This window comes from Panicum virgatum, chromosome 2N (assembly GCF_016808335.1).
Source record: "Panicum virgatum strain AP13 chromosome 2N, P.virgatum_v5, whole genome shotgun sequence".
Lineage (NCBI taxonomy): Eukaryota > Viridiplantae > Streptophyta > Magnoliopsida > Poales > Poaceae > Panicum > Panicum virgatum.
In genome coordinates this window covers 47,045,659-47,068,844 of record NC_053146.1, presented here as the reverse complement: position 1 = coordinate 47,068,844, position 23,186 = coordinate 47,045,659, and the positions used below count along the sequence as shown (strand labels likewise).

At 46.5% G+C, this 23,186-nt stretch overlaps 1 protein-coding gene across 3 annotated transcripts; it reads left to right on the top strand.

Annotated features, from left to right (window-relative positions):
* Nucleotides 1-1,846: 1,846 nt before the first annotated feature.
* LOC120660790 lies at nt 1,847-16,648 on the top strand. Of its 3 annotated transcripts, XM_039939426.1 has the most exons (9): nt 1,847-2,302; nt 2,844-2,890; nt 3,316-3,420; nt 4,794-4,819; nt 5,473-5,520; nt 15,801-15,810; nt 16,038-16,112; nt 16,187-16,246; nt 16,396-16,648. In XM_039939426.1, the coding sequence occupies exons 2-9, from the start codon at nt 2,852-2,854 to the stop codon at nt 16,471-16,473; spliced, it is 441 nt and encodes a 146-aa protein (XP_039795360.1). In that variant the 5' UTR covers nt 1,847-2,302; nt 2,844-2,851; the 3' UTR covers nt 16,474-16,648. The 3 variants fall into 3 exon arrangements, with proteins under 3 accessions (XP_039795360.1, XP_039795359.1, XP_039795361.1); XM_039939425.1 differs by lacking the exon at nt 2,844-2,890; XM_039939427.1 differs by lacking the exon at nt 1,847-2,302 and having other exon boundaries at nt 2,676-2,890.
* Nucleotides 16,649-23,186: the final 6,538 nt, after the last annotated feature.

Sequence of the window (23,186 nt, the reverse complement as noted above, 5' to 3'; positions counted from 1 at the left end):
AAAGACACGAAGATTTAACGTGGAAAACCCCTCCAATGCGAAGGGTAAAAACCACGGGCGCCAGCCAGCAAGAACTTCACTATATCGGGTGTTTGTGTACAACGCCTATCGGCGGCTTACAAGAGGAATAATAGGATTGATTTTCTCCGGTGAAGCCTATGAGTTAGATATATAGGAGAGTCACGTGGTCTCCTCAACTTCTACTAGCAATGTGGGATTAAAAGTTTGCACCACATGGGCCTTAATGGGCCAAGCCCAAATTCTAACACTCTCCCATCAGAATTTGGATCACAATATAACAGAGCGGAGGAGGGAGCGGAGCCTGATGGTGCCCTTGCCGACGGCGCGGTCACAGCTGAAGTACTCTCTGCGCAAGGTGGCCACGTGGTCGCTGGAAATGGCACCGGACACGATGTCCGCCGGGCCATGTGCACGACGAGGAAGCGGTGGAGCACCGCGGCCTTCACGCTCAGGCTCAGCGGCGTGTCCGGCGGCGGTAGGAAGCGGGAGAGGTGGTCTATGGCGTCGCTCCACTGGCCCCGTTCCACCAGTAGCCGCAGGTCCGTCACGCTGAAGAAGACCTCGCGGGTTATCCTGCGTGCAGTGCACACGGCGGCGCCGGCGCACCGCAATTGTTCGTTCAGCGAGCCGTCGTTGGCGAAGCGAATAAACGGAGGGCGAGAAAGAATGCATGAACGTACAGTTTGGTGGGGGCTACCAGGCCTCGGAGCCAGAGGAAGGTGATGAGGCGTCGGTGGCGGAGCCGCCTCACGCAGGGGTACTCCGCGCCGCCGTCCCCGGTGAACTTATTGCCTGCGCCGTACGCCGTGTCGATCCGCCGCCTGACGCAGGGGTACTCCGCGCCGCCGTCCCCTGCGCCTACTAACCGGTCAATTGCGCTGCGCTGCGGCTGCTCTGCGAGTTGGGGATTACTGGGGAAATCAACCGGTCGCGAATATAGAGTGTATATAAATGGTAGTCCCTTCTCGTTTCTCTCTCTCTCTCTCGCGTCTCTCTCTCTCTGGCGTCTCTCTTGCCTTGTCTCTTGGTACTCGTTTGTCTAACGCCACGTGTCCCCGTTCCACCGCGCTCTCTGCTGGCAGAGCACCATCAGATTATTCCGGCTGCACTTAATAAGCCGCAGCAGGCTGTTTGAACAGTAATTTATGAGAGAAGCTAAAGAAGCATCAGCCGGATGCAGCTTATTTTAAGTGCAGCCAAATATACCTGCTCCATTAAAAAAAACTTAGTAGAGTAGTTCCATCTTTGCTGGTCACAACTTAAAAAAAAATTAAGCTTCATAAAAAAAGTGCATGATGAAAAGTTTTTTTTGTAGGTTGAATGTGAAGTGATTTTGGAAGACATCAAATAAACATGGAAAGATGAAAAACAATGAAAATTCATCAAATATATAAGACCGTAATTTGAAGTTTTATTATTAAAACAAACTTTAAGCTTGGTATATTGACAATCCCCTCATAGTACTTTTGTTGCAAAAGTCGAGATTCGTAGATTAATTCATACAAAATCAATTTGAAGTACATTTGCGCTGCACTAGAAACTTTTGGGGGCGGTCTATTGAGTACTAATGTGTTTTATGGCCAACTAGCACATATTTCCTATCAACAAAACACACGAATCCAACAAGAAGCAAATTCGTGTGTTTCTTTGTTCAGGAAGGCTACAACTGTGTTTTGTGTCAGGATAATGTAGAAGAAACTCTTGAACATCTATTTTTCGATTGTTCCTCATCGATTTGTAGGTGGTTCTCCCTGGGCTTGACTTGGAATACCACTGCTAATATTCATCAGAAGATCTACATAGCTAAGCAACACTTCACACCTCCTTTGTCAGCTTCCCATAATGTTGCCTGTCTTGATTTTCTTCTTTGTGTGCTCTGATGATTTCGTTTTGTCTTCCACTCACACTTATGATCATTGTCTATGATGCCAATAGACACATGACTGTAATCTGAGATATGTGTTTACTGCTTGTGGAGTGATAGATATATTCTTCTGAATTCTGGCCTTCTCATTGTTCTCAGCGATCGCTAATTGTGACGAAAAATTATATACTGTTATTTCTGAGCAAATGCCCTATTCCCAATGATAACATCGTCAAGCTCTTGGTTCTCCTATTCCTTTGAGTTTTCTATGCAATTATGTGCACTGGTGTTTTCTCAAGTCAATTGGAGTCCCTGGTCTGCTGGCTAGACTTCAAAGTTTTACTGTATGAGACCAAGGGAATCAGCTTTCCATCTTTATTTGGGTCCCATTTCAAAATCAAGGCTGGCTTCAATAAGGTAATAACCTGAACATTTGCAACTTCGCGATTGGATGGCTGTAGTTACGTAAGAGTCCCCTAATTAGTCTGCTGCATTTTCGCCCAGGGTAAAGTAGCTAATTTTTAGAAGCGATCTATAGATATAGAAACGCAAGGGGAAGATAGATGGAGCCATTGGCATTGTCTAAAGAATGTGATATGAAGGATTAGGTGATCTCTAGATTAATTGAAAAACAGTTTATACATGTGAGAATGTCTCTATGACTGCATACAGATTTTGTATCAACTTTTTGGAAACACAGAGGGTTTACGACTACCAGTGTTCGCGAAATTCGCTGATTTCGGCCATGTCCGAAATTTTTTGTCAAACGAAATTGAAAATCCTGACGACTACCAACAGTGCTGGCAAACAAATGGATTCCTATCAGGGAATTTAGAGAAGATTAGGCTAAATACCTAAGGGGTAGCATGTTCCTAAAATTTTGTTTTTTTTTGCTTGGTTGAATCTCCATTGCTGATATATTGTTCCTTACTCATACTGTTTTATGCTTCTATTTTAGTTGCGTTTATGCCAAGCATGCTGAAAAAACAAAGCATTTATGCACAGGTTAGTTTCTGTAGAGTTTACTACTGTATAGATTTTGGTAAAAAAAAACATTTAGTCCGTGTGAGCATGTTCCTTTATAATTGACTCAAGCACATAAGAGCCAGTCGTCATCGTAGCTATCATGTTTTACCTTTTATGCAGATGTTACATATATGAGTACATGCCCATTTAAAAATATTCATGAATGTCTTCCTTTTCTTTGGAAATTCATCTAATCTTAAATTTATTTCCAAATTGGTCTACCGAGCAGTGGACTTGAATGGTGCAACAACCGCATTACAATTTGTGATACTTAAATACTTAATGAAACCTGTCAGGATAGGTTTTCTTCAGTTTAGATAGTTTGTACAGATTCGCAATGTGTAGAGTTCTCTTACAAACTGATGATTGATGGTGTGGAGTAGAGCTAATAGATATTTTTGCAGGATTTTGCCTTGTCTTCGGTACAGGTCAGTGAGCTTGGTAGCAACACAATCAAATTAAGGTGCGGATTTTTGCCTTCTGCATCTGCAGCTACGAGGCCTTCACAGGTAACATACCATGCTGCTGTTTTAAAATGCCATCATCAAGGAAGTGTTTTCTGAATCTTGAAATTGGTGCTTTTACTTTTTTTTTTTAAAAAAAATGATCCAGTGTTTTCTTTATATTTGGTCCAGCCGTCCAGTGTTTTTTGAATACTTACCGGTTGATGCAAAGGAATGAGCTGCTTACCAATATAAAGTAGGTTTTTTTTAACTCAGTTTTAGTTACCTGAAGATTTCATAGAATGTTGGTACAGTATGCAAGAAGCTGTTGGCAACAAATAGTTCTTTTTTGCTGTGCTATTATTATCTTAATAGAGCGTTAAAATAGAGAACCTTCAAGTTACTATAGATAACATGGACCTCAGATGGCCATACATTCTTAACTATTGTTTTGACCAGCCTTTCGTTGTTTCTTTTTTGCTAAATAGAATCTTGATGACATACGACACAACTGTTTGGTTATATTAGGTCATCTATGCAACTCAGTTTACAATGTGTCCAGTTCTACAGTTTTAACAGTTATAGCTACATGAGGTGAATTATATATATGTAGCTTATCCAAGCAGCCTGTTGTATTAACAATTTCTCTATTAAGAAATGATTCTAAGCTGAGTATTCAGAAACAAATGATTTAGAAGATGAAGCGCGCACTTTGGACAAGGCAAGAGTTGATCCTTATAAAAAAAATCCTAACCTGTCCGTGCAGTATTTTCTCAAAAATAGATTATATTTTATCAAATGGATTATGCACGCTTGGAGTGGTGACCTATGCACGCGTAGGGGGGTTTTAAGGAGGACCGATAATGTGAAGAGAGGTAGAGGTCGACCTAAACTGACTTGGGATGAGTCGGTTAAGAGAAATCTTAGGGAGTGGGATATCTCCAAGGAATTAGTTGTGGATAGGAGCGCGTGGAGGCTAGCAATCAACGTGCCGGAGCCGTGACCTAGTTTCCTCTTCAGTTTTGTTTTCTTCTATCTCTTACTGCTGTTTGAGCCCTTTTTGTGTTTCGCCTACCTCTGTTTTTTTTGGATTTCATCTCTACCCTACCCCAACTTGCTTAGGACTAAAAGGCTATGTTGTTGTTGTTATGATTATGCACGCTTGGAACAATTACACTCTATTTTCAATAGAACATTAGGATATGGAACAATTGCACTCTATTTTCAATAGAACATTGGAACAATTGCACTCTATATTCTGTATATATCTGAATGTATCATTTTATTTGCCACCTCAATATATGCTAGATATATCTAAGTTGACTCTTGTATGGATGTGTGAAAATAAAGAATCTGCTTTATCTGCAAATTCCTTTAAGAATACACAGGTTACCATAAATGGTCACGATCTGATCCTGAGTTTTTTTTTGGTGTGCCAGGTGATCTACAAACGTTGGATGATAAGGTATGAAGTTGTCTATGCATTTAGCATTACACCTATCAAATAAAAAAATTGTACTTGAGTTGCTGCAAATTTCACAGCTCTCTAGCTTACTTGACCGTTCTGAGTTTGAACCTAGAAAATTCCGCTGCTCTCTAGCTTACTTGGTTCCACCGCCAGAATTACTGATTACTAAGCTCTGGTTTGAGAACCTGATTAAGGTCTAACAATAGGGTTGTGCAACTCTGAAATTACATTCCCATCATTTCAAGGCATACAATACTTACATTATTTGTAACTGGCTAGCGCATTCACATTTGCTTTGTTGGCAACATGGTTCACTTTGTCCTATATTTTTGGCTTGGCTGCTCCTGTATGCTTTTACATTATATCGGGTGGTTTAGTGTTATTGTCGTACCACAACAACTGCTCTAATTAGAAAGCTTCAGATTGACTTGATTTAGAAGCCAACGAAGATTATTATTTGGTTCCATCTTTATTGAGTGACAAGAGGCTAACATGTTTTTTTCTATTCCCATTGCATGTAATGATATTTCAGGTTTTGTGGAAATATTGTTGTGTTTCTCTAAGATAAAAAAAATCAAAACCAAAATACTGGTTGTTGCTTTTTTAAATTCCCATTTTTTGATGGGTGATTTCATTTTTTGCTGCTATAGGTTCAGTAAAAAGTGTGGATCCAGATCGGATCATTCTGAAGAAAATTGTTCTGTGAGGGACCGAAACTGGCGACCAGAGGGGGGTGAATGGGAGCCGATCAAAATTTCTCTCGAAATCGATCCGTCGGCCTATATCCCAAAATCACCGCAAGCCCTCCACCTAGGGTATGTGAAAATAGCTATGGACAGGCTATCACGCAGCAGCACACCCTAGAAAACTTCGCGGAAGCAAAACTGAAAAACTCCCCAAACAGCAACACTGCTGAGTCAGACCGGTCTGACCGCTAGCACAGACCGGTCAGACCGGTCGGTCTGGAATTCAAAAATCCAGATCGGTCAGACCGGTTTCAGAGACCGGTCAGACCGGTCCCTTCCAGACAGCCCGCAACCAAAGCTTCAAAAGGCAAATCTCGAGCAAACGAAGTCCAAATTCAGCGAAACTTGGAGGATACCTTCACACTGGTCCCATGAACATATCCCCACGAGATCTCACCCAAAAGATTGAAGGATCTCGAGAATTCGGGAAAAGATCAAAGTGGATTGGGGTTTCTCAAGAACACAAGACCTTCAATTCGTGTGAACTCGCGATTCTAGGGGGTTTGGCACTAGGCTACATGCATAGGAATCATCACAAAGAGTCCGGCAAAACACGAATCCAAGGGCTCGATTCCTCTAAACATGAATCATCCAAAATAGAGAAATCAAGCCAAAAACACAAGAGAGGAAGGGGAGGACGAATACTCAGCACACATAGATGATCTCAACAAGATTTCATTCATGAATTTTAGAAGAATTCACCTATACAAAGCTAGAGCCATCCGCCCATCATCCACACTCTAGATTGGAGAGATTAGCTATAATCTAACCCTCTTTTGCGTTGGAGTCCTTGGCCCTAACCTAGAGCAGGGGCAGGAAGAAGGAAAAACGAAGAGAAAGAAAAGACTCAAGAGACTCAACCCCCACGAACAGGTGAGGGGGACTTAAATACCCAGTTGCTGCGGCTAGACCGGTCAGACCAGTCGGGTCTGCAGCAACCCTGTACATGTCCTCAATCAACGGTGGAGTTTCTTTCTTCGACCCGAAGTCTTCCCTGCGATGCCTCCACGTTGACGAAGATCCGGTCCGCGGTTTTGGAGGCCCTAGACGCCGTCGACGCCCGTCGCCTCCGCCAGTCCCGAGACCGACGCCCGTGCCTCCACAACTCGGCGTCTTCAACCGCCGTCCGCCTCCTTGGTTTTGTGGCGCAAACCAAGAAACCCGTCTTCCGTCGTCGCTTGCGCCCTCGATCCAGTAGTGGACGCCACAGCTGCCACCCGGCCTGAGCTCCTCCACGGCAGCTCTCCGTCGACACTCGACGCCCATGTACCTGCAATCCAAAGACCAAGCGCACGATCACACCGCACGGTTGACAATTCACTAATTATAAGCAGGATAGAGTACTCAACATTCCTCAATCTCCCCCTTGATGAGTGCATTGTCAACACACCACAAACCGAACCAAGAGAGAAGCAAAAACCGAGAAGAACAAAGAAGAAGCAGAAGTCGAACAAGTGACAAAAGCTCGAAAGAAGCAAGGGCAAGTCACTTGACCAAGAAAATATCGATCCCCTCAGACATGGGCAGCAGCTCGACGCAATCGATCAAACATAAGCATGACTCCTCAAAGACAGAGGCAGAGCTCGACACAGTCATGCCAGAAGCGAAGGGAAAACGAGGAAACCAGGAGCAAAACAAAGCAGAAACTCCGTGCATTTCCCCCTTACCAGTGCAACTCTCACCAAATGTATGCACTCTCAAAGCCCTGTGCTCAACAAGTTTTTGGTTCTCTCAAAAATCAAACAATTTCCCCCTTGTTCGATCACTAACTTCTCCCACTTGTTGGCACATGCACACATCAAGGCTAAAAATGACCTAAAGCTCCCCCTGAAACTTCGACTCCCCCTGAACATATGCTATGCAATGAATGCAATGCAGGAGGTGTAAGTGAAAGCATTCAGGGATACAAGGATATGAGCAACAACTAGTCACAAGCACGTATGCATCCATAAACAAGACCTGCATCTAGCTCTACAGGGTATATCAAATCAGTCTAGAGCTAGGCAAGTTCAGTTTAGGAGAAATAAAAGCATCACCCAAGATCTAGCACTAACAAGTATGGAATGGAAAGCAGTGCTAATCATACTCATACAGGTGAGCCAAACCAGCCAAAAACATGTTGCAAACATTCATTTTTCGATCAAATTTATATCAAGCAATTCTTAATGCATTTCAAGAACAGTTCAAGCAATTTAATCAAATTTAAATCATTTCAAATATGAATTGCTGAACGAAAGGCTACACTAGCATGAATAAGATAGCAAAGCATATCAACACGCCCTAACCTGCTAGTAGCCAAGACTGATCATGTTTTTAGATTTTCAAATCAAAATAGCTTAACTCAGATGATGTCATATACACAATGGAGCAAGCTATACATGATCAAATTTATCAACTCACACTAGCAGGCACTAGAAGATCATAACAATGTACACCAGAATGCTGGTGCAAGTGAGGCAATGCAAAATGCAAACATGTACAATGCATATGCACAATGCAACTACCAAACCTGGAAAACAAAAAGAAGAGCAGACAAGACCTACAAAGCTAACCAAAGAAAAGTCAGCGATCAAAGGGGGTAACAAACCCCAAGCTCCCCTCGCAAGTGAGCAAAAGTGTCCTGCTCTAGCGGTTTGGTGAGGATATCTGCGGTTTGCCTCTCTGAAGGGACATGGATCAGGTCTATGTGTCCTCTCTCATGATTATCTCGCAGGAAATGGAATCTAATATCTATGTGCTTGGTTCTGGAGTGTAGGACAGGGTTCTTTGCAATGCTAATAGCAGACATGTTGTCTATGAAAATGGGAACCCTATCATAACTCAGTCCATAATCCTGCAAGGTTCGTCTCATCCATAGGATCTGGGAGCAACAACTAGCAGCGGCAACATACTCAGCTTCTGTGGAAGAAAGCGCTACACTAGCCTGCTTGCGAGAGGACCAAGACACCAAAGATGTACCGAGAAATTGACAAGTGCCGGATGTCGACTTGTGATCCAACCGACACCCACCGAAATCGGCATCAGAAAAGCCGACCAAAACCAGAGAAGAATCCGCAGAGTACCAAAGACCAAATTCAGGGGTGAATTTCAGATACCTGAAGATGCGTTTCACCACCTGTCTGTGGGAGGTGCGCGGAGAAGCCTGGTACCACGCACAGAGGCCGACCCCGAACTGAATGTCCGGCCGGGTCGCCGTCAGGTACAGGAGCGAGCCGATCATGCTCCTGTACTCCTTCTGGTCCACCGCCTCGCCGTCCAAGTCCTCATCAAGCGCCGTCGAAGTGCTGATCGGAGTCGGCTGAGGAGCCAAGTCACTCATGTCGAACTTCTGTAGCAAGTCCCTGGTGTACTTGGCTTGATGGACGAACGTGCCCTGAGGAGTTTGCTTGATCTGCAGTCCGAGGAAGAACTGCAGCTCACCCATCATGCGCATCTCGAACTCCCTGGACATCTGCTCAGAAAACTTGGAGACAAGAGCGTGAGAAGAGCCACCAAAGATAATATCATCCACGTATATCTAAACTAATAGAGAGTCATTGCCAGACCGCATGAGGAACAAAGTTTTATCCACGCATCCCATTTTAAAGCCCTGAGCCAGCAAAAAGGTTTTCAATCTATCATACCAAGCTCTAGATGCCTGTTTCAAACCATAAAGAGCTTTTTGAAGTATATAAACACGGTTTGGAAACTTGGGATTTTCGAAACCAGGGGGTTGTTTTACATAAACCTCTTCTTCGATAAAACCATTTAAGAAGGCAGATTTAACATCCATTTGGAAAACTTTAAAACCCTTAGAAGCAGCAAATGCAAGAAAAATCCGAATCGCTTCCAAACGAGCAACAGGGGCAAAAGTTTCCTCAAAATCAATCCCTTCTTTTTGGCAAAAACCCTGGGCAACAAGACGAGCCTTGTTTCGAACAACCAACCCATCCTCACCTTGCTTGTTTTTGAAAACCCACTTCGTTCCGATGGGATTACAAGCAGGTGGAGGCTCGACTAAAACCCAAACATGGTTTCTTTCAAATTTTCGAGTTCCTCATGCATGGCATTGACCCAATTAGAATCAGAAAGAGCGTGTCCAATATCTTTGGGCTCAAAAGAGACAACAAACGCTGAGTGAGCAAAGCCAGCGATACTTGTTACCTTGGACCTGGAGACTCACTCATTGAGATCACCTAGCATCTGTTGAGGTGGATGACGACGCTGAATATGTCGAGGTGCTTCCCGTGTCGAAGTCGCCTCCTCCTCAACCAAGTCTGGTGTCTCCTCAGGTGCTGCTGGTGAAGCCTGAGTCACCTACTCGATCGGCCCTCGTGAAGTAGACGTAGTCGGATCGGGGCCATCATCATCGTCCGAGCTCGTTGCAGAGGCAACTGGGTCCACAACACGCGTGGTAGCCTCAGCCTCGCCCTCCGCAGCTTCTTCCTCCTCATCTTCAAAGATGGAGGTGCCGAGCTCATCATCTCCTGCAACTTCAAAGACAGAAGAATTGCACGATGCAGTCTCGTCGAAAGTGACTTCACAAGTCTCTCTGACGATGTTAGTATCAATAATCAGCACACGGTACGCTCTAGAATGAGAAGCATAACCGAGGAAAATGCCGTCAGACGAGCGAGACTCAAACTTATCAAGATTTCCATCTTTCAGCACAAAGCACCGGCATCCGAAAACTCTGAGATGGTCAACACGGGGCTGGCGTCCAAATCGCAACTCATAAGAAGTCCTGTGCATGAAAGCACGCAAGAAAATGCAGTTGGACACGAAACAAGCGGTGTTAACCGCCTCAGCCCAGTATTTGCGAGGAGTCCTATGCTCATCGAGCATCGTCCTCGCCATCTCAACCAGTGTCCGATTCTTCCGCTCTACAACTCCATTCTGCAGTGGAGTGTAGAGAGAAGAATACTGATGTTCAAGCCCTTGATCACTGCAGAAGGCGTCAAAATGAGCGTTTTTGAATTCTGTGTCATTATCACTGCGAATCGCTCGCATGGCCTAGGGTAGCTCGTTTTTCAACCTCAAGATTAAGTCTCGAACAAACTCGAAAGCCTCATCCTTGGTTCTCATGAAAAAGACCCAAGAATAGCGAGAGAAGTCATCCACGATCACAAGAACGTACCACTTCCCACCAACAGACATCACCCTAGAAGGACCAACTGTGTCCATGTGTAGCAACTCTCCAGGGTGAGTGGTCATCATCTGATTAACAGGCGGATGAGAAGCAGCAATCATCTTCCCGTGGCAACACGGATGGCAAACAAGATTCTTTTCAAACTTCAATTTGGGCAATCCTCGGATTAGGCCAAATGAGCTAAGTCTCGACAACAAATCGAAGCTCAAATGTCCAAGTCTCTTATGCCACTTCCACAAATCAGAAGAAGGACCAACCAACAAGCAACAAGAAGGGCCAAGAGGAGTTCCAGAAAAGTCAACCAAGAAAACCCGATCGCGAGGTGTAATCCGGCAAACCAAATCTCCTCTGGAATCCAAAACACGCGAACAGCCCTCCTTGAAGCGAACCTCAAACCCCTCATCAAGAAGTTGCGAAACAGAGAGCAAATTGAACCCAAGGTTCGAAACCAAAGCAACCTCTCTCAGGGTAAAGCGATCAGAAACTCGAACAGCGCCAAGTCCACGTACCTTTCCTCTTCCATTATCCCCGAACACAATGTACTCCTTTGAGCGCATCGGGATGAGGCTGGAGAACCATTTGTCATTTCTGGTCATGTGGCGCGAACAACCGGAGTCCATGATCCACCTGTTCTCCAAGCCTCCAACCTGCACATCAGTAGTGAGACAAATGGTGAGCAAATGTCTCAACACTGGGGTTAGCAAAGTGAGAAGCAAACCAGTGTCGAGCCATTTGCTCTACAGAAGGGTTAGCAAAACCAGACAAAGCGTATTCACCGTCCCGTCTACCGCGTGACTGACGAACACCACCGCGAGGAAAACGTGGAGCCTCAAAACCTCCTCCAAAGCCTCGGTCCCGTGGTCCATAGTCGTACTAAAAATGACCAGGAGCACGGCCGGCAAAGCGACCACCCACTGGAGCACGGTAACCACTACCATCTCCCTGACCTCCACCTACACGGCGCGCCCTAGCATCTTGCCTACCACCACGCCGAGAAGGACCATGCACCCGAGCAGAGTACATGTTCGCGTTCCGTCTCTCCTGCTCTCGTCTCACAGCCCGCTTCCTCCTGAAGCAAAACTCCTCCAGGTGACCTTCCCTGTCACAGAACTCGTAGTGGTACCTCACCTCACGCTTGGGAAGTGGAGGCCTAGCCTGCGGACGAGAAGGAGCAGCCCTCTTCTTCTGGGCAACCTGAGCTGTGGCAGCAGGGAGCGTATCGAGAGGATTCTTCAGCTCATTGGGCTTTGGAACCCAAACCTGCTTCTGCGGAGGTGCTTTCGGTGGTTCTTTAAGCACACCATCCGCGGGGTCAACGAGCGAAGGTTGCGTGCTCGTACTAGCAGTGTTTTCCAGCAACCTTGCTGATCTTACCATACAACATGTCAAAGTCTGACTTCGTGTAGGTGTAATCGACCCCAAACCCATCACCACGCTTGAACTGCTTAATCATCATGCCCAACTGCGGCTCACTAACAGAAACCCAACTAAGAATCGCCCTAAGATAGGTATTCTCACTTTCCAGGTTGGCTTTCTCTACCGCAAGATTGTCCAAATCAGAGATCAAACCAGGGCAAACAGAGCAGTCAATAGGTGGGCTAGACTCCACGACCTTAGTCTTCCCCCAAAGACTTAATCAAAGCGTTCTTCTCGTCTAGCTCCGACCTAAGCGTGGGACAAAGCTTACAAGCACCAAGCAGAACAGGCCTAGACCTAAGCTCCTCTAGCTCACACACAACAGTAGCAAACTTGGACTGCAACGAAGCTAGATCAGACTTAAGGATAGGACACTCATCACATTCAAGCACATCGCTAACAATAGGAGCGTCCTTAACCAGTTCTAGTTCATGCTTGGCCTTAGCGAGCTCATGAGACACGTCAGCAAGCGAAGTCTTAGCAACATCTAATTGCGACGTTCTCATCATGCTTGGCACGGAGAGCAACAAGATCGTTCATGTGAAATATGCAGCCAGCGCACTCATCCTCACTGGATTTCTCCCTAGCACAAGCCAGCTCAGCCCTAAGCTTTCTATGCTCTCTAGCTGCTTCCTTAAGCAGCCTCTTCTGGTTGTCGAGAGCGGCGTACAACTCCCTAACCTCCGTATCAAGCAGGTCGATTGTGGAGTTTACCTCTGAATCGCTCTCGGATCCAGGAGAAGAGTCGACGTGCGTCGGTGTAGCGTGTCCACCCGAAGACGCCCGAGCACCATCGGCTTCATCCGCCATGGTGCAGAAGCCCTTGCGCCGGCCGGCCGCCAAGCAAAGGCCGATGAAGCCGGTGGCTTCCTTGTCCCGCTTCTTCTTCTTCTTCTTGTCGTCGTCTTCGGAGGTCGGTGAAGAAGAGCGGTTGGTGTTGGAGCTCTTGTCGAGGTCACTGAGCTGCGCCAGGAAGGCCTTCTCCCGCTTCTTGGCTTTGTACTGGAAGTGCTTCTTGAGTGACTCCTTGTCGAAGCGTCCTCCCCGGTCATGACTGCGGTGCTTGTGTCACCGACGCTCCTTGTTGGAGCCTCCCTCGTCGCAGTCGCGGTGGCGGTAGTAGTCGAAGTGGTTGTTCTGTCCACCGCCGGACTTCTTGGGGCAATCGGCGATGAAGTGGTTCAAATCGCCGCAGTTGTAGCATCCGGGGTTCTTCTTCCTCTGCCTATTGTGGTAGACGCGCTGGAACTTGCTGATGAGGAGGCACAAGTCGTCGTCGCCCATCGTCTCCAGCTGCTCATCTGTAACAGAAGACAAAGTGGCAAGAGAAAAGCCAAGAGCAGAGTTAGCGTTAGAGCTCGATCCACCTGGGTCAGTCACAAGAGCGATGCTCTTGGAAGGAGGGGCACCATTGAGCTTAGCTCGTGTCTGGTTATCCACCTCAGTGGCCTTGAGCTTGCTGAAAAGCTCGTTCACCGTCAGAGTCTCATAGCCAGCAGACTCAATGATGGTGTTCACCTTGAGATCCCACACAGAGCGGTCAAGTGCGTAAAGCAACTTGAGGGCCTTCTCGTGCTCTGTGTACTCAAGGGCATCAACAGATCTGTTCGCATTGATTTTGTTCACAATCGATTGAAAGCGACTGAACATCAAGTCAATGCTCTCACCCGGCTCCTGTGTGAAGTTCTCGTATTCACGCCGGTGAGTCTCGAACAGTCTGGCCTTGACCTGAGGTGTGCCCTCGTGGTAGTTCTCAAGGCACGTCCAAATCTTGTGAGCTTCCTGAAAACCCTGGATGCGTGAGAACTCCGCACGAGAAACGCCAGCGAACAAGGCATTGACAGCCTTGGCGTTAGCCTCGTGCTCAGTCACTTGAAGAGGAGTGACCCGAGCGGCAAGCACCACGTAAGCCTGGTTCTTGGTAATATTCCAGACCTCGGCTCCCATGCTCTGCAAGAAGGCTCTCATGCGAACCTTCCAGTAGGCATAGTCCTCGCCGAAAAACACCGGGATCTTTCCAAGACTCGCCATGGTCGCCAAGTGGTTTTCGAATCGGTTAAGGTACTGAAAACATCAACCAAGCTCTGATACCAATTGAGGGACCGAAACTGGCGACCAGAGGGGAGGGGGGTGAATAGGAGCCGATCAAAATTTCTCTCGAAATCGATCCGTCGACCTATATCCCAAAATCACCGCAAGCCCTCCACCTAGGGTATGTGAGAATAACTATGGACAAGCTATCACGCAGCAGCACACCCTAGAAAACTTCGCAGAAGCAAAATTGAAAAACTCCCCAAACAGCAACACTGCTGAGTCAGACCGGTCTGACCGCTAGCACAGACCGGTCAGACCAGTCGGTCTGGAATTCAAAAATCCAGACCGGTCAGACCGGTTTCCGAGACCGGTCAGACCGGTCCCTTCCAGACAGCCCGCAACCAAAGCTTCAAAAGGCAAATCTCGAGCAAACGAAGTCCAAATTCAGCAAAGCTTGGAGGATACCTTCACACTGGTCCCGTGAACATATCCCCAAGAGACCTCACCCAAAAGATTGAAGGATCTCGAGAATTCGGGAAAAGATCAAAGTGGATTGGGGTTTTCTCAAGAACACAAAACCTTCAATTCGTGTGAACTCGCGATTCCAGGGGGTTTGGCACTAGGCTACATGCATAGGAATCATCACAAAGAGTCCGGCAAAACACGAATCCAAGGGCTCAATTCCTCTAAACATTAATCATCCAAAAGAGAGAAATCAAGTCAAAAACACAAGAGAGGAAGGGGAGGACGAATACTCAGCACACATAGATGATCTCAACAAGATTTCATTCATGAATTTCAGTGGAATTCACCTATACAAAGCTAGAGCCATCCGCCCATCATCCACCCTCTAGATTGGAGAGATTAGCTATAATCTAACCCTCTTTTGCGTTGGAGTCCTTGGCCCTAAACTAGAGCAGGGGCAGGAAGAAGGAAAAATGAAGAGAAAGAAAAGACTCAAGAGACTCAACCCCCACGAACAGGTGAGGGGGACTTAAATACCCAGCTGCTGCGGCTAGACCGGTCAGACCGGTCCAAGGGACCGGTCAGACCGGTCGGGTCTGCAGCAGCCCTGTACATGTCCTCAATCAATGGTGGAGTTTCTTTCTTCGACCCGAAGTCTTCCCTGCGATGCCTCCACATTGACAAAGATCCGGTCCGCGGTTTTGGAGGGTCCGCGAAACCCGGGTAGGTGGCCGGTTTTGAGAAAACCGCCAAAACTTCACGCGCGGGAAGATTCCCGCCTCCACGCCGTGGCCCTAGACGCCGTTCCCGCCTCGGCCTTCTGACGGCCCTAGACATCGCCCGACGCCCGTCACCTCCTCGCCCGCAGCGAGGCCCTAGACGCCATCGACGCCCGTCGCCTCCGCCAGTCCCGAGACCGACACCCGTGCCTCCACGACTCGGCGTCTTCAACCGCTGTCCGCCTCCTTGGTTTTGTGGCGCAAACCAAGAAACCCGCCTTCCGTCGTCGCTTGCGCCCTCGATCCAGTAGTGGACGCCACAGCTGCCACCCGGCCTGAGCTCCTCCACGGCAGCTCTCCGTCGACACTCGACGCCCATGTACCTGCAATCCAAAGACCAAGCGCACGATCACACCGCACGGTTGACAATTCACTCATCACAAGCAGGATAGAGTACTCAACATTCCTCATTTTGACTGGGTAAGCTTGGGTTCATCCATCTTTACAACGCAGTTACCTATGCAAATTCTGTGTTCTTTTATTTTTTGTAGGAGGGGTTTGGTTTTCTACCTGTACACAATCACTGCTATATTTTCAAATCTTGTTCTGCTGAGTTTTCCAGTTTATGGACACAGATTATTTCGCCTTTAAGGCTCTCATTTATATCTCAGCTAATATAGGGGCACATTTGACATGTTATTATGCAGGTATCCAGAGTCTCAAAACTGAAAGCAATCGTGCGGTACATGTTCCACAATTCTGACGATGTAAAATGGTTCAAGGCAAGTATATATGTGCCATTTTGCCATTGACGTATCTATTCATGTTCAATGCTAATAACAATGTTATTTTGCAGCCTGTTGAGTTGTGGACAAAACATGGACGTCAGGGCCGCATCAAGGAGACAGTACTCATGGTGCGTTGGTTGACCAATCAATCCTTTTTGCCAGCTTAGATTCAGCTTAGATTATATTGATCACATCAGGCGCATGATTGGACTGATATTGACCATCCTTTTTGCATGATTGGCTTACCATCTCAGTCCAAACTTTTGAATATCAACAGATGGCTGTAACCATTGGTGATGCATCCACCTCAAGGACCAACACAGCTTCCAGTGCACTTCCAACTAATCTTCCCTAATATCAGTCCATTCAGTTCTATACCTACCTTGTATAATTATCAAACTATTAGACTTTATAATCACCAGTATGGTATCTAATGTAATGTAAATATTTGTAGCCACCTCCATGTACAGACCATACTATCTATATGACTATGCTTTCTGCGTTATGATTTCATCTGACCATCCACTTTATTTTACTCCCCAATCAAAGAACTGCGCACATCATGTAAATCTACATCCAGCAACCCAGCTCGGCGCGCAAATGTGCACCCGCCTATCCAGCTGATATTGTGTAATACAAATCAACCCTGTATAATTATTAACCAGTGTAATATGTAATGTAGTGTCAATATTTATAAGTACCTCCATGTACAGATCACAATATTTTTATGATATGCTATCCACGACATAACTCCATCTGTACATGCGTTCTATTTTACCTCCAGATCAAACAACTCGTACAACATCTACATCCATCCACCCGACTCGGCGCACAAATGCGCGCCCACCGTCTAGTTATTATATAAACTGCATTCTAATGTGTTATTTATGTTTGTAGCGTGTGAAAAGTAACAGAGAGTGGGATCTGATGCTAACTGAAATTATCAGCATACAAATCAGAGGCTCGTCTTGGGCTGCTACTACACTTTTATCTCGCTTGAAATAGCCAGGGGTGGTAACGGGCCGGGCCCTTTTGCTTCCTTCACAAATTAATTTGAGTCCTAATCAATTTTAGCTCAAAAATGAATATAATTTTAGCCCTGCCCTTATCCAGCCCTATCCTTAAATTTGCTAGGCTAAATTGGAGGGCCCTTTACCACCCCTAGAAGTAGGCCATTTTGTCCTAATGTTTCATAATTATTTTACTCCAATAACAGAGCACATGTTACCCCTGCAACTCTAGAATGACATAACAGCTGAACTTATCTCTCCTCCATCATATATTTTTTTTCGAAAACGTGCATTGCACGTTCTTCATTAATTATGTAGAAGTAGGAATTTTACAGGCTCCAGGATGCAGTGTGGCGAGGGGCCAAACGCATCTTGGAGTGAACACTAAACACAAGGCACCGACTGGCGGAGTAGGTTCGGTACGTGTACTAAAGGAAGAACCATTGCGCGACGTTGGCGAGAGCGAGCGTGGCGCTTCAATCTAGAAGCCCTGTGACTGTGAGCAGTGCCAGGCAGCCGTAGCCCGCAGCGGCTGCCTCGTCGAGTATGGCCGTGGCCGCGCGGAGACACAGAACAGCGATCGAAAGTCCGCCGGTTGCGCTCCTCCCATTTGTTGACAAGCACTGTAGCACTAGCACATGCTTCGCTTGTTTGTCGGGATTAGGATCGCGGAGCACAGGATCAAGCTCTCAGGCTCCCTACGCCGGGCTCGCGGACGAGGGAGCGTCGGTAAAAGACTTTCCTGCAGCGGCAGAGTGATGGCACTTGCCCGACGTCAGTGTCATCCTGGGTCGCATCGCATCATACCGATCCGCGACAGCAGCAATGGGCGTCTGGGCATCAGCAGGCTGCACCAGGCCCTCCGGCTTGCCGACAGTAGGTGCGGCGCACGGAGCTGTCGACGTTGAGGAGGTGTCCGCTGCTGGAGTGGACGCCGGCTCCACCGACCGGACAGGTGGTCGGCCCTCCATGGCCGACATGTTCGACATCGTCTGCCACCTCGGAGGCCCCCAACTCTGTCCTTAGTAGCGCTGCGTCGACGTGCGCGGCCTCCGAGGGAGGCACCGTGCGCGGACCATCCGTGGCCGCCAGCAGGCGTAGACCCCGGCTGACTGCTGGAGCAGGCCCGTCCCCCGCCGCAGTCATGGGACGACCGAGGGGGGAGGCAATAGAGCCCACCAGCACTGTGAGAGCCGAGGCATGAAAGTCGGGCCGCTGCGTCCGCCCAGACGAGGCGCATCGTCAGTGGCTCCGGCCTCCGGGCCTCCAGTGCAGCGGAACTTACGGGGACGAGGCGGCAGGCCCCGACGGGGGGCAGGGCTCCCTCCAGTTCGCCGCGGCCGGGGAACGGCGGCGCTTCTTCGTCGCAGCATAGGCCCCCATCGGCGGGAAGGGGCAGCTCCGCCGGCGGTGGCATTCACTCCCGCAATTGAGGCAGCGCGGGGGGAAGGGGCACTTCGCCTTGACGTGATCCTCGCTGCCAAAGTTGAAACACTTCCCCACCATGCTCGGCGGCACAGGCTTAGCCGGCCTCAGAAGGATGCGTCGGTGACTCTGCACTTGGAAGAACCCATCCGCGTCCGGAGGCCCGTAGGGTGGGCCGCTGGGGAGCGGGAACGGCGACTCCTGGGAGGCTGGGACAACGGCGACGGCGCGACCGATGATGGGTGCCGCCCTTCCGCGCCATGGCCTTCCCTTTTTCATGAGTTGGGCTTCCCGGTTTGGCGGGTCTTGAGCTGGAGACGCGTGTTGGCCGGTGACGACTGAGTGGACGACGGGAGCGTCGATGGCGCCGGCGCCCCGCACCGGGCCAGCTCTTTGGATGTTTCGACCCCCCCGCCTCCATGAAGTTCCTCTGAAAGCGACCCATCAGTTGGTGGAGCAGTCGACGGCGAGCTCGGATCTTGCAATTGATGGAGGGGATCGGCGAGGGATTGGGCGGATTCGGTGCAGATGTGGGGTGGATGAGGAAGGAGAGGAGAGGGTCAGGGTCGGGGTCGGGGTCGGGGTCAGGCATCGCGCTCGATCTCTAGTTTTTGACCTTCTCTCCTCCATGATATTAAACAAACTTTGCTTGGTTTGTAGTTATGCATCTGTAATCATATTATTTTGTTTTGTAAATTTGCCATTATTATAAGGTATATTGCGGACCTACAGATTGAAAGCACAGCAGCCAAACAGATTGAAAGCTCACGTATAATTGAAAGCTACAGATTGGCACTCACGGAGCTAGAATGTATGAAAGATAGGTTTGCTATTCTCCAAGCAGGGCGGGGCAAAGCCACGCTGGTGTTTCTAGTTTGCATAACGTTTGGAATCATCACAAATGTATGAGCAGTCACTACAGTACTAAGGTCATGAATAATGACAGTACAGTCATGGTTTGTAACATTATTTCACCAACATCCATACGTCAACAGACTTCCCAATGGTCACCAAAAAAGTTCACTTGGCCTCCAGACGAGAATCAGGTTCTGAAATTCCAAATCATAGACAGAGGTTATATTTATATCATTTGTAACAGTACGTGGGTACAAAATGCAGAATTCATACAAAATTAATGTGTAAAAGTTGCTGATGTTTCTCCAGCACAATGCCTATAATATAATAAATATGTGCCACAATCCACACAAAGTTGCTAATGTTTATTCAGATACACAAGATTGCAAGCAAAGTGTGGCTGGAAACTAAATCCTAGAGATATGGTCACCATTATATATGCTTATAATAATATAATAAAAATGTGCCGCAATTTCTTTGTGTTACAACTGTAATAACAGCAGTTCAATATTGGTGCTCATATATCATTCGTACTTCAAATTTTACATGGCAGAAGCATCTACATTAGTAAATAATACAAACGAAAAAAAATTCAGAGACCGGAACATGAAAACAGTTACGGAAGAACATAATTTAGAGACTCCGGATAGCAGCAAATTAAAATGGGCTGGTAGAACAACATTCTTGTTATAAAAATAGGGAGGCTAAACATGCCTACATGGAAACCAGGAAAAAGGATTCTTATATATCTTCTATTGTGAGGTAGAACTTAAGACTGCAGAAAAAAAATCCTCTCATCTCAAAGCAGAAAAAAAGTCTCATAAGAGAAACATGCAGAACTATTATAATAAGCTTATTTAAAATGCATAGATGAACAGGTACTGTATGGAACAATAAGCTTAAAGTTCAGACAAGCTTAAGCTATTGTACTCATCACTCATTAGACATTAATTGATAGTAAAGCCTGATGAATAAGCTGATGCATGAGTTAATTCAAAATTAAACAAGATTGTTAATCATTGCAAAAAAAAGTCGGATCCGTAGATAGAAGATGATTAACCTGTTTTCAGGGTGCAGGAGGCCAGGATTCATGTGCTTGCCCATCCCCTGGTGCTGGTGCAGGAGACGCATCTTCATTGCGTGCTTCATTTTCCCCATCCCCACTTACAGGTGGTGCGGGCAACGCGGGGATACTCAGACTCAGCGGTGGTGCACTATGATGGACTGAAAATCGAATGTTGCCAACAAGCTCCATAATCCTATTAACATGTGGGTTCAAATCAGCATTATCTCCTCTTTCATGCAGCACTCTCATTTCAACAGCTTCGGCTAGCACTTGGTCCAAGTACCGATGGATATCCTTAAGGTGATCGCCATCAGTTGTTCTTGTGCTCACTTGTTTGCGAACCTTTGCTTTCTTCTCCATAATATCAGCATCAGCATCATCAATATCATCACCATCAGTTACCTACCAGCAGAAATAGCCAAATTCCCTTCTTAATACAAGGCCGCAGGTCAAGGATAAGGGAATCTTATTTATGATCAAGGTTGTAAATTGCCGGCTATAGCCACCGCTATAGCATTTGGGAGAGGAAAAAACTAGGATATCCATCTCTTAGCTCTAAATGGCTAAATCCGCTAATAGCTGGTTATATCCCGCTATAGCCGCTAAATTATGTATTATTTAGTCAGCTAAATCATGTAATTAGTCTTTATTTATTGTTAATTTAGTAATGAACTTCATCATTTACAAAACTTAATGAAGCCCAAGCCGTAATTCAGTCAATGAATTTTTCTTGATTTCATATTTAATATGCAAAATTACTCATAGATTTATGTATGGTATTGAAATAGAAATGCGTAATTGTGAGAAGTTTCTAGAAGATTAGAGAGCATGCATGAATCATGGTTACTGTGTTTCATGTTGAAATATGGAATACTCTAGAAATTAGATATTTGTATGATTAGATAATCATGAGAAAAATTCTAAAGTTAGATATTTTATAAAGCATTGTGTAGAAGATGGACACATGACAAAATCATATGAGCCATCGAGTCCTATAAATAGGGGTGCTCCCCTCCCCCTCTTGCCATACCATGGCATAAGAGGTCTCAAGTAGAAGATGACAAGATTGCCATGTAGTGTAATAGTATGATGATAGGGTAGTGATATAAAGAGTGTAAGAGTATAGTGTTGTACTAAGTTATGGTGAATAAAGAGTTGATTTCCCATATAGAGTTGGTCTCTCGTATTAGTCCCTAAGTGAAGGTGGTAGGGGCGCCGATTTCTCAACACATAGTATTTACAGAACCACTAAATAAGTTAGCTAAGATATAGCTCGCTATAGTTTTTTTAGCCTCTACAAACACCAACCGCTAAATGCCTCAGCCCGCTATTTTAAACACTATTTATGATACATGCCTGGAGCTATTGTGATACAACCCAGATTACTTTTCTTTATTTACTGATGAGTGTTCATCAATGGAGAGAGATCCTACTCAAACCCTACTCAGTACAGGTTCGTTACCTTTCTTTTGCTGGTATTTTTTTTCATCCCTCCCTTTTCAGCAATCCACTCATATTGCTCAGAAGCAAATGGAGTTAGCCTGTTGCAGCGCTTTCCTCCAATATGGTAATCGACACCTGTCTTAACAGAATTAAGCTTCATGACAGTGTGGCAAAGAAAGCAACGAGCCGTGACTACACCTTTTCCCCTCTCAATGCATAGCGCAAAGCGCCAGTAAGGGCTAATGAGCCCGGCTTGCTGAAAACTGGTAGAAAATAAATAAATAATTTACAATTGAATAGATGTGTATGAATGAGTGCATGCATAGAAATATTTGTAGAAAACAAATTATACCCTATTTCCTCTTGATGGTAAAATCGCATGTAGTCATGGATTGCGTCCTTCATATTGGTCTCCAGGTTTTGAAAAGCCTTGTCCATCCACCAGCGTAACGAAATTTCAGATAAAGACTATATTTAGATAGAGAACAAGTCAGATCCTTGAGCAGGGGAGGGTGTAACGAACATGGCACCATTTATGCCATTTCGAGTGATTTTTGGTGATCGTATGACAACGCAATCAATGGGACTAATGGTTTTGTTAAGTGAACATTTCTAGATCCCAGGGATGAACCAAAAAGGCCATACAAAGCAAAACACGAAGAAAGAACTCAAAGAGACGCTGAATTGGACGAGTTCTACAGAAAACAGAGGCACCGGAAGAAACGACGACCAAGCATCGGTGCATCCGATGTTTGTCGGAAGATCCGACGCCCTGGTATTTGGTGCACGACTGAGCGCCTTTGGAGATCAAGTGAAGAGCAAGTAAAGCACCGGTTGAACCGATGGTGTCAAGACAAGCATCGATGCATTCAACGTACTATGTTCCAGAGACAATGTCAAGTGCCCAGGAGCCAAGCCTTCAGCACCAGTTTAACTGACGGTGCATCGGAACATACCATCGGAGCAATGACGACAGCAGAAGAGGGAGGCCCAACGGCTACTTCAGTTGCTGTGTGTGACCGGTTGAACCGACGCCCTCAGCATCGGTTTAACCGATGGTCCCTGGAGTTGCTGCAACTGTGTCAGAGAAGCCAACGGCTACTTCAGTTGCTGTGAGTGACCGGAAGATCCGACGCCCTGCACCGGAAGTTCCGATGCCTACGCAGAAATGTGCCCAACGGCTCCAAACGGTTAGTTCGAGTTGGTGGCCTATATTTATGAGCTCCCCCGGCTATTTGAAGATTGCTGGAGTTGCTGGACATCCTACAC

Bases quoted from the DNA above. Each gene is read 5' to 3' on its own strand.
- LOC120660790 (XM_039939425.1), top strand. From the start codon at position 2,162: ATGTGCACTGGTGTTTTCTCAAGTCAATTGGAGTCCCTGGTCTGCTGG. The intron at 16,113-16,186 runs GCAAGTATATAT...GTTATTTTGCAG, and splicing joins ACGATGTAAAATGGTTCAAG to CCTGTTGAGTTGTGGACAAA. The intron at 16,247-16,395 runs GTGCGTTGGTTG...GAATATCAACAG, and splicing joins TCAAGGAGACAGTACTCATG to ATGGCTGTAACCATTGGTGA.